Here is a 10902-nt window from a genome sequence, read left to right as displayed (position 1 = left end):
AGGTCGTTGGATGGACAAAGCATGCCCCTCTTCCCGCCTCTCGACTACTATGGCTGTGTTGACCACTTGGGTCGTTGCAGTGATGTAAAGTAAGAGGGCCTCGCCCTTGGCTAGCGGTACCAGGACGGGAGAATTGGTGAGCAATGCCTTGAGTTTGGTGAGGGCTTCTTCAGACTCAGGGGTCCACGAAAAGCGTTCTGATTTCCTCAAGAGGCGGTACAGAGGTAAGCCTTTTTCACCGAGGCGCGAGATGAAGCGGCTCAGAGCCGCAAGGCATCCCATAACCTTCTGTACTCCCTTGAGGTCTTGGATCGGTCCCATGTTGGTCACGGCCGAGACCTTCTTCGGGTTGGCCTCGATGCCGTGTTCCGAGACTATGAATCCCAAGAGCATGCCTCGGGGAACCCTGAACACACACTTCTCGGGGTTAAGCTTGATGCCCTTTTCTCTGAGGCACCTGAAGGCTATCTCTAGGTCGTCGACGAGATCCTCGACCTTTCTAGACTTGACCATGATGTTGTCCACATAGGCCTCAATGGTTCGCCCGATGTGCTCACCAAAGACCTGGGTCATGCACCGCTGGTATGTGGCCCCTATGTTTCTAAGGCTGAATGGCATAGTTACATAGCAGTACATGCCGAACGGTGTGATAAAAGAAGTCACGAGCTGGTCAGACTCTTTCATCTTGAATTGATGGTAACCAAAATACGCATTAAGGAAAGATAGGGTTTCACATCCTGCAGTGGAGTCAACGATTTGGTCGATCCGAGGTAATGGGAAAGGGACTTTCGGATAGGCTTTATTCAAACCGGTGTAGTCTACACACATCCTCCACTTCCCATTTTTTTGACTAACACGGGGTTAGCTAACCACTTCAGATGGGACACTTCCTTGATAAATCCGGCTGTCAAAAGCTTTTGCACCTCTTCGCCGATGGCTCTGTGCTTTTCCTCGTCGAATCAGTGCAGGCGCTGCTTCACTGGCCTAGAGCCAGCCTAGATGTCTAAGGCATGCTCGGCAACCTCCCTTGGTATGCCCAGCATGTCTGAGGGACTCCATGCGAACATATCGGCATTCGCGCGAAGAAAGTCGACGAGCATGGCTTCCTATTTGATGTCGAGGGTGGCACTAATCCTCAATGCCTGATCGTCAGGGCAAGTGGGGTCGACCGGGACGAGTTTGACGGCCTCCGCGGGCTCGAAAGTCTCGGCGTGATGCTTGGAGTCGGGCACTTCGCTGTCGAGCTGGTCAAGGTTGACGATGAGGGTCTCGGCCTCCACGATAGCCTCGGTGTACTCGATGCACTCGACATCACAGTCGCATGCATGCTTGTACGTCGACTCAACAGTGATGACGCCGTTGGGGCCCGGCATCTTGAGCTTGAGGTATGTGTAGTTGGGGACCACCATGAACTTGGCGTAGCATGGCCGCCCTAGGATGGCATGGTAAGTTCCCTTGAACCCAACCACCTCGAAGGTGAGGACCTCCTTGCGGTAGTTGGAGGGAGTACCAAAGTAGACGGGTAGGTCAATGCACCCGAGGGGCCATGTGCGTTTCCTCGGCGCAATGCCGTGGAAAGGCACGGCGCCGCTCTGGAGCTACGACTAGTCAAGCTCTAGGAGTTCCAGGGTGTTGGCGTAGAGGATGTTGAGGCCGCTGCCTCCGTCCATCAATACCTTAGTGAGCCGGGTGTTGCCGATGATGGGGTCAATGACAAGTGGGTACTGCCCGAGGTTCGGGACATAATCGGGATGGTCGTCCTGGTCAAAGGTGATTGCCTCCCAAGACCAGTTGAGGTACCAAGGAGTGGCCACCTTCACCAAGAAGACCTCCCAGTGTTCCCTCTTCCACTGTCGTGCCATGAGGCTCGCTGAAGGCCCGCCGAAGATCATGAAGGCATTGTGTACTTCGGGGAATCCGTCGTCCTTGTCGTCGGCACCCTTCTTCTTGGCATCGTCGTCGGGGAGCCCAAGCTTGGCATAGTAACACCGGAGCATGGTGCACTCTTCGAGGGCATGCTTCACCAGACCCTGGTGGTATGGGCAGGGTTTCTTGAGCATGTCGTCGAAGAGCCTGGGGCCTCTGGGGCCTCAGGGATTTCTGCGCTCTGCGGCCACGACTAGGCCAGCCTCGAGGACCTCCTGCTTCCCTTGGCGACCCTTTTTCTTTTTCTTGGGGAGGTGGGAAGCCGAGGCCTCGGGGGCCTCGTCCCTTCGCTTCCCCTTGGTGTCGTCATCAGGGAAGATGGCCCTAATGGCCTCTTCGCCCGAGGCAATGTTGGTGGCGATGTCGAGGAGTGCGGCCATCGAGGTTGGTATGTTCCAGCCCAATTCTCGGACTAGGTCCCGATAGGTGGTGCCGGAAAGGAAAGCCTGGACGATTTCCGAGTCACCGACGCTTGGCAACTCAGTGCATTTCTTGGAGAAGCGCCGGATAAAATCTTGAAGAGACTCGTCTGGGCCCTGGCGACAACTTTTGAGGTCCCAGGAGTTCCTAGGGCGCACGTATGTGCCCTGAAAGTTCCTCACAAAGACCCTTACTAAGTCACGCTAGTCGTGGATCTATGAGGGAGGGAGATGTTCAAGCCAGGCTCGCGCCGAGTCTGACAGGAACAATAGGAGATTGCGGATGATGAGCAGGTCATCGTCCATGCCGCCTAGCTAACAAGCGAGGCGGTAATCGGCCAGCCAAAGCTTGGGGTTGGTCTCGCCGCTGTACTTCATGAGGTTGGCCGGTTGCCGAAACTGGGCCGAGAATTGAGCAACGTGGATAGCTCTACTAAAAACTTGAGGGCTAGGCGGCTCAGGGGAAGGACTGTGGTCTTCCCCGCTATCGTAGTGGCCACCTCGATGTGGATGGTAGCCCCGAGCGGGCCCTTCATTGTCATGTCACCGTCGCCTGCTGATCACTTCGTTGTCGCCCTGTTCCTCATGTTGGTTGCCGAGGCGGTTGTGCAGCAAGGGGACCCTATTGATTGTTGGTGCGCGAGCGAGTTTGGGATGAGCCGAGGCCTCCCTGTCCTACCGAGTCAGTGCCGTGGGAAGGTCTGAGGCGCCTCCATGCCGTCGGGAGGCAGAACTCTTAGCCTGCTGCACCACAGCGGTCTCGAGGAGGTCCCGAAGCTCGCTGTGGACCTGTCGCCCCTCCATAGTGGAGGGTTTAGGCATCGTTCGGACTAGCATTGCCACAGCCATGATGTTCTGGCTAGCGGGATTGAAGATCAGGGGTTGCTCACCCCCTTCGTCGTCGTTGATGCGGTGGTGGATGTCGCGGGCTCTCCGCTGGGCTCCTCCGCCATCACCGCAACCCTGCTGCTCCTGCTCGAGAGTATCTCAGAGCTGTTGCAGAAGGAGTCGATCTTGCTCAATCTTGGCCTAAAGCTCACAGAGCTGCTCTAGGTCCGGGCATCGAAGTTGTCAGAGGGAAAGGTTCTCATTTCGCGCTGCTGGTGGGACAATGCGTGAGGGCGTGGCATCGCCCGCTCCCTGGCGAAGCGAGGTACGGTTGCCTACCCCCTCGTCCTCACCACCCGTGCTTGGCATCCTGAGTCCGACGTGGAAGCACTCACAAGTGGGATCGTAAGTGCCTTCATCGTCAGAGTCGGAGTAGCCGAAGCAGTAGTCGCTCGTGGCCAGAAAGCGGTGCACGACTTCAGGGTCGTGAAGTCCAGAGAAGTCTGCTCCGGCCCACGCCTCGTCCTCCTTCGAGGAGTCAGCATGGGAGTGAGTCGAAGTCGTGGTGCCAAAGTCGAGGGCGAAGCATTGGTGGCGTCCCGAGGGCTCTGCGTGAGCAGAAGCGTAGGTGGAAGCATAGGTGGCGGCGGCATTTCTCAATCCGAAGGGATACGGGGATGGTGCCATCGCTAGGCTTTGCTCTGCCGAAGTCAACTCCTTAGGACATGGCGGGGTAGAGCTTGATGTCGGGGCATCGTCGTGTGCCACCGGCGTCTTTCCCATGTCCAGGCTCAGGCTAGACAGGTCCTCAACCAGGGACCTTGTGTCAACAGCTGGGCATGGGATACCGGTAGAGAGCGGTGTGTCGCCCTAAGTTCACATGGTGTCAGGGTGGCCCTGCTCGCGTCGTGCCTGGCGAGCGTGATGAGAGCGGTCGCCTGGGCGCCGCCTGCGCCTGGGCTGCGAGTGCGTGATGTCATCATCGGTCGGTGGGGCTCGGGGTGTGAGAAGTACCATATTGTACTCACATCCTAGAGACATGAACTCTAGGCTCTCGAACCAGATCACCGTGCCGAGACGCAGTGGTCGTACGGAATCTGCCCTCCGGAACTTGTTAGGGAGATGAAGCTGACACACAAAACCCCTACGTGGCGCGCCAACTGTCGGTGTTTTAGACCGGCGGGCCCTCAACCAACTAGTAAAAACATACTATGTGCCCCTAATCTCGGATGATGATGTAAAAAGACACAAGGTTTATACTAGTTCGGGCAATGGGTGCCCTACGTCCAGTCTGAGAGATCGATCTTGTATTCCTTGCACTGAAATGCTCGTAGTAGGGGGTTACAAGCAGGGCAAGAGATGAAGCTAGTCCTAGGTCTCTGCGTGGAGCGGCGTAGATTGCTTGAGATGCCAATCTCAGGCAGGGGGTAAACGTGTGTGTTACAGAGCGTTGCTTGCGCGTGAGTGATTGAGTTCGTCCGTCTGCCTATGCATGTCCCCTAGAAACGGCCCCGGTCCCTCCCTTTTATAGTTGAAGGGGGGGTCAGGGGAGATACATGTGTTCGCTATGCGGCGTCCTACGAACAGGAGTGGCATATCCGAACCCTATAGCCTGTTACTGTGGCGGTATGGTCGACAGAGCGGTCTTGTCCTTGATGCACTAGAGCAACGCGCTGGCCACACCCGATCCTATGCGACGTGGGAGCTCCAGTGATAGCCTGACACATGATGTGGCGGACGACATGCTGATTGCTGTGTGCTGATAGTGTAAAGAGCCGAGGCTTAGTTGGTGCCGAGGCCGAGCCGTCATGGGGGGCTCGGTGAGCGCGAATCCCGAGGTTGCCGAGACCCTGAAGTAGACTGCCGAGGCGTGGAGGGAGTAGTTGGTCTTGTACACTGATTCTGAGGCTATAGTAACCCGGACCTGACTCCGCACGTCGTGTTGTCCCTAGAGCAGGAGTTAGGTAGCACAGCACAGTATGGGTGTCGGTCGTGGGCACAGTACTGAGCACAGTGGCCGGTAACCCCTGTCCTGTGCTGGACAGCGTGGCTTCGATGTGACTGGCGCCCAGTCGGCCACACCGCTGTGTCGAGTCGCCTGTCGGCTGATATCGTGGGAACGGTCGAACGCGTCGGTCGGACGTGATGTCTTGTCCGAGGAGTTGGTCGAGGCGAAGGCGATAGGGTTGTTTTGCCGAGCCGGCCTTGAGCGAGGCGGAGAATCGGCGTCTCGTCCGAGGCTGTACGCACGGGGCCTCGGGTGAGACGGAGAATTGGTTCATCGGCCGAGGCCTTTCGCGCGAGGCCTCGAGCGAGACGAAAAACTGATAGGCCATCCAAGGCCCTCTGTGCGAGGCCTCTAGCAAGGTAGAGAGTAGGTGGCTTCGATGTGACTGGGGTTTGGCCAACAGTTGTCCCTTGACTTTGGTTTTGACGGTGTCTAAGCGATTTTCTCGATTGTTGCTTAGGGGACCTCTTTTCGTGATACCCGACACATATATATTGATTGATGTGGGCGACGTGACCCTGTCCCCTCAACTCAGGTGGCCAAGCAGGTGATGTAGTTGCGGTGATGCATCAAGCAACGTGACAATATTGTGGTGGGGATGACAAATTTTCATTTCACCGAAATCTCCCGAGTTGGGGGTGCAGAGAGGTGGCGTCGTCGAGCGTCAATCGATGCCGTGGGATAGTATTGGTGTCAGTCGAGGCCGGCCTGATTGGTATCGATGTCAGTGAGGCTAGCCACGATCATAGGCAGAAAGAAGTACAACTACCCAGATCCTCATATGCCTTCAATTCTCGGTAGGCAGTCACACTAGCCACAACCGAGGGCGGAGCCAGGGGCAGCAGGGGCCATGCCTCCCTCTGCAACAACACAACAATATTTTTTACTTAACATGTAGTTTAATAGTCTATATTACTATATTTATATTAAAAAAGATATAGTAAATCTTGTCACATATATTGATTGATGTCTATAGATAATAAAATCACACAAAACACAGAATCAAATTAAGATATTTTGATTCAGCTAAACTTGTTTGCCTACTTAGAGTTTATTAAATTTTACCTTTTACTGTATGCATACTTAGAGTTTATTATATTTACATTTTACTAAACGCATACTTAATTAATATAGTAATAATTTTTCAGTAGTCATCAATATTTTATCATCATCAAGCTTATTGAGCGACACTCTTATTAATTATTATATGTTGACTCTCTTTTTACTGTGAATCGTAGTACAAACGTATACGTTCACATACATGATACATGCACTTGTACTCATCCCTTTGAAAAAACGTTTATCCTAAACCGCTATAATAATCACCTTTGAAATACTAAGCCGCTAAATTTTAAGAATTAATGAGTTAACATGTGCCTCGCTCTTGACAAATGGTTGCCGATCACGGGAAGAATAGTATTATAAATTGTTAAATACTAGAATAAATCCAGAAAAACATGAACAACTATAACGATTTTGTTCTACCACAACATATGTAGGATCTCTTTGACTAGCCGCTCTTATGTATAATTTTGGTTATGCTCCTGCGTGATGCACCACCTCATCTAAAATGAGGTGGTTCTTCAAGCCAAAATACCTACGGTACAATCTATCCTTATATCCTCCAAAGAGGTGAAGTTGAACGGATAACACCACAACCTGAATAGTGAATACAAATCATCGTGCACTTTGTATGTTTGTATTTGTCGAAAATCCATCCGCGTACAGCGACCTGAACATCGAAACCCGATACGTTTTCTCACGGGACAAGACTTTTAATTCATCTTGCCATGACAGCGATAATAAGCGTAATAAACGGGGGAGAGGAAAAAATAAAAATGAAATAAAATCGCAGGGAAAGAAAATAGAAGGGCGGCACGGGGACAAAGGCAACATGGACATTGCGCCAGACGCCACTATAGTTGGCCAAACGGGCCGCACGGCACGGCACGGTATTAGCATGGGCACGGCCAGACACGGCCCGATCAGGCATGGCACTACGCAGCACGGTAGACTAGTCGTGCCGTGCCTATTAGTGCCGTCGTGCCGGCCCAGGCACGGCACTATCAGGTATTAGCCGTGCCGTGCCGTGTCACTGGGCACGGCGGCCCAGCAGTGCCCGTGCCGGCACTAGCACTATAAGTGATCAACACTTCAAACAGATCACAAACACAGCAGAGAATAAAATAATATTTTATTGGGAGCTTTAGTGCAATGGCTGCCTCATTAAAAATCTGTCTAGATAAAACTCACCCTTGTGAGAAACCCTAAACAGGAAAAAAGAGTACAGCCAAGCTACAACTATAAAGTTCATCAAAGTTCAGTCCATAGTCCATAATATTATGGTCCCATTACATAAATGATAACTAATCAAGATAAAGTTCTTCAAATGCTTCAAGCTCCTTGTCCTCCACCATATGTTGCAGCCGAGCTTCAGCACCCAATCTTTGATGCAGGTCAGCATCTCCACCATTTCAGGCTTTAGCTTCCTCCGCCGCTCCTCGATGATCCTGCCAGTCATACTAAAAGTGGATTCTGAAGATATGGTTGAAACAGAAATAGTTAAAATATCTTTAGCCATGATTAACAACACTAGATATGTGAGTTTGTGCTGATGCCACCAGTCCAAGATGTTAAAATCATCATCTAAATGGTTCACAGTGTCACAGTCCAAGTAAGAAACAAGTTCAGAAACATTAGAACCTGAAGAACTTGCAGCCTGCAGCAGGGCAGTTGCAGATGTATCTCTAGCCATGATTAGAGTAGCAGCTGCAGTATACATACCACCACCACCACCAACATCACTATCATCATCATAAATTTCATCCCAAGCAGACCTTTTTTTACCAGATAGGTTAGGAGGGGCAGCCCTCCTCAACCTAACACCTCCATATTTCTCCTCATACTTATTGTAGACATTAGTAAGTTGAGCTCTAGTGTCAACCTGGTAAGCACTATAATATGTACTAGTAAGGGTACCCAACCTCCTAAGCACTCTAATGAAACCTTTCATTTTAGCTCTAGGTCCAGGATGAATGCAAAAGAATAAAGCAAAGGTATGTCTCTCTAGTATTTATTATATTTGTCTATCATAGGTTGAACCACAGGTCTGATTTGATTATCATTAGCATAATTCTTTAGGTGCATAGCAATCTTAACAAGATAATGAATCATGAGTGGAGATGTAGGATAGTACACACCAGACAATGCAACTGTAGCATCATAAAATAGTTTAAAAAATTTAAGCACTTTTTCTGCCATAGCCCAATGGTCATCAGTTAAAAGCAACTGACCACCTTCAGCCCTAGGATATTGAGCATGGATGAAAGTAGTGAATGAGACCTTATGTGGAAACAAATGCTTAAGCATTAGGTATGTAGAATTCCACCTAACTTCCATGTCTAGTTGAAACTTTCTAGGCCTAACACCAGTGGCAATGCAGTAACTTTTATATACAGCAATTCTCTGGTTAGATAAGTTTAAGAAAGATATTGCAATTCTAAATTTTTTAATCAAAGGCTTAAGAGCAGTTAGGACCTCCTTAACAATCAGATTGATAATGTGACATGCACAACGCTGATGTAAGAACATAGAATTAATTGCATTGTCTAAATCACCACCAACACCAAGATATTTAGAAAGAACAGGTCTAAGTTTTTGCATGGCTGATACATTAGATGATGCATTGTCCAAAGTAATAGCAAATACTTTTCTAGTCAATCAGCAAGCACAAATGCAACAAGATCAGCAATGTTTTGTCCATTGTGGGAATAATCCATAAGCCTAAGACCAAGCACTCTCTTCTCTAGTTGCCAATCAGAGTTTATGTAGTGAGCAACAACACTAAGGTAGTCCTCTTTGGCATTACCAGATCAAATATCAGAGGTTAGACACACACAATTAACACTAGCAGAACTAACAGTCTCAATAAGCTTAACCTTTCAATCAGAGAAGTATTTAAGCATGTATCTAGTGGTGGTTTACCTAGAGACTGGAACAAATTTAGGATTATGAGCAGTTCTAATGTATTCATCAAATGCATATGATTCTCCCAAATAGATAGGAACATCAAGCCTAGCAAGCAATCGGACCAGTTGAGTACGAGCAATAATAGGGCAGTACTCCCAATTGCGCATACTACCATCAGGATTAAAAGAGATATGTGACTGAGACATGTGAGTTTTTACACCTCATAGGGCATTTATCCCTATGCCGGGTGAGGTGACCAGTGCCACCACTAGAGAGCCCAGAGTATTCCTTAGAGCAATGGATGCACTTAGCTCCATACCTAACCTTCTTACCTTTCACTGTTTTGAAGAGTTTCTTGAAATCAAGCCACACTACCGAGGTAGAGGGACGTGACCGCTTGCCATTATTCTCTTCCCTGTCCTCTGCTTGATCATCGCAGGGCTCAAGGATGATGGCAGCTTGAACGTTACTGTCGAACAGCTCCGCGGCGTCCTCGCGCAGGCCATCCTTGTCATCATCTCTGGCCAACCCACACAACCGCCTCTCTTGGTTGGAACCGACCTCAAGCGTCTCGTCGTCGGATCCAGCCACTCGTCGACGCCCTGGTCCCTCAACGGCTTTAGACAAAACAGAGCAAGGGTTAGTACATATTGAGGGTTAGGGTGAGGGTTAGGGTTAGGGTTATGGACTTACCTTCAAAGCTGGAGCACCAGAGTCGCCGGCGAGGTCGACGAGGCACGGATCCGGCGAGCATAGACGACGAGGGATGGATCCGGCGAGGAAACCGACAGATCCAGAGAGGAAACCGATGGATCCGGTGAGCTCGACGATGGATCCGGCGAGGATGAAACGAGATCAAGGGTTAGGGTTAGGGATTGTGCTAGGGCCGGTCAGCTATTCCAATGGCCGGATCCAACGGTCCGATGGGAGCGAGGTCGGAGATCCGACGGATCCGGTGAGGAAACCGACGGATCCGGCGAGCTCGACGACGGATCTGGTGAGGACAAAGAGAGATCAAGGGTTAAGGTTAGGGATTGAGCAAAGGTTAGGGTTAGGGATTGTGCCAGTACCGGCCAGCGATGGCTCCAGAGGCCACCGGAGAGCAAGAAGAAGAGAGAAAGTCGAAGGCGAGAGAGGAGCGAACGAGACAGCGCTGCGGGGGGGGAGCCGAGAGAGGAGAGCCGAGAGCGAGACGAGAGAGACAGAGAGTGAGGCTGAGTCTCTGAGAGCAAATGAATTAGGGCAACGGAGACTGAGAGCGAGGCGAGACCGCGACCGCGAGAGCGCTGCGGTTTTATAGCCCACGATTCCAATGGCCGGGTCCAACGGTCGGATGGGAGCAACGCCAGGATCCAACGGCCACCTGCGGCCGAGCCATGCCGGTGCCGGGTCGGTGTAATACCCCGGTGTTACGATTCTTTTTAGCGCCGCAATTTAGGCCTCAGTAAAGTTTTTGAAATGAGTTTCTCGAATTTTTGATTTAAAACATACGTGAAGCGATAAGCGAATCTTGTGTGACTTAGTTTCACGGACTCGAAATAAAAGCTCACATTAAATTACTCAGTGAGTAAAGATATTTGGGAATGTCGAACAATGATGCTAGCGAATGGTTTGTTCTGTTAGATTAAGTATGAAAAGCCACTCTTATAAATAAAATAAAATTCATTAATAAATAGAACGATATATATATATATATATTTATGGGTTTATTTTGATAAGCATGAACCGAAGAGAGAGCGCAGCAGCCTCATT

At 50.4% G+C, this 10902-nt stretch overlaps 1 protein-coding gene across 1 annotated transcript; it reads right to left on the bottom strand.

Annotated features, from left to right (window-relative positions):
* Positions 1-1106: 1106 nt before the first annotated feature.
* Positions 1107-1409, bottom strand: LOC136537485 (uncharacterized). The gene has a single exon (XM_066529441.1). The coding sequence runs from the start codon at positions 1407-1409 to the stop codon at positions 1107-1109; it is 303 nt and encodes a 100-aa protein (XP_066385538.1).
* Positions 1410-10902: the final 9493 nt, after the last annotated feature.

Source organism: Miscanthus floridulus, chromosome 2, assembly GCF_019320115.1.
Source record: "Miscanthus floridulus cultivar M001 chromosome 2, ASM1932011v1, whole genome shotgun sequence".
Classification (NCBI taxonomy): domain Eukaryota; kingdom Viridiplantae; phylum Streptophyta; class Magnoliopsida; order Poales; family Poaceae; genus Miscanthus; species Miscanthus floridulus.
This window is presented reverse-complemented; position numbering and strand designations above follow the sequence as displayed.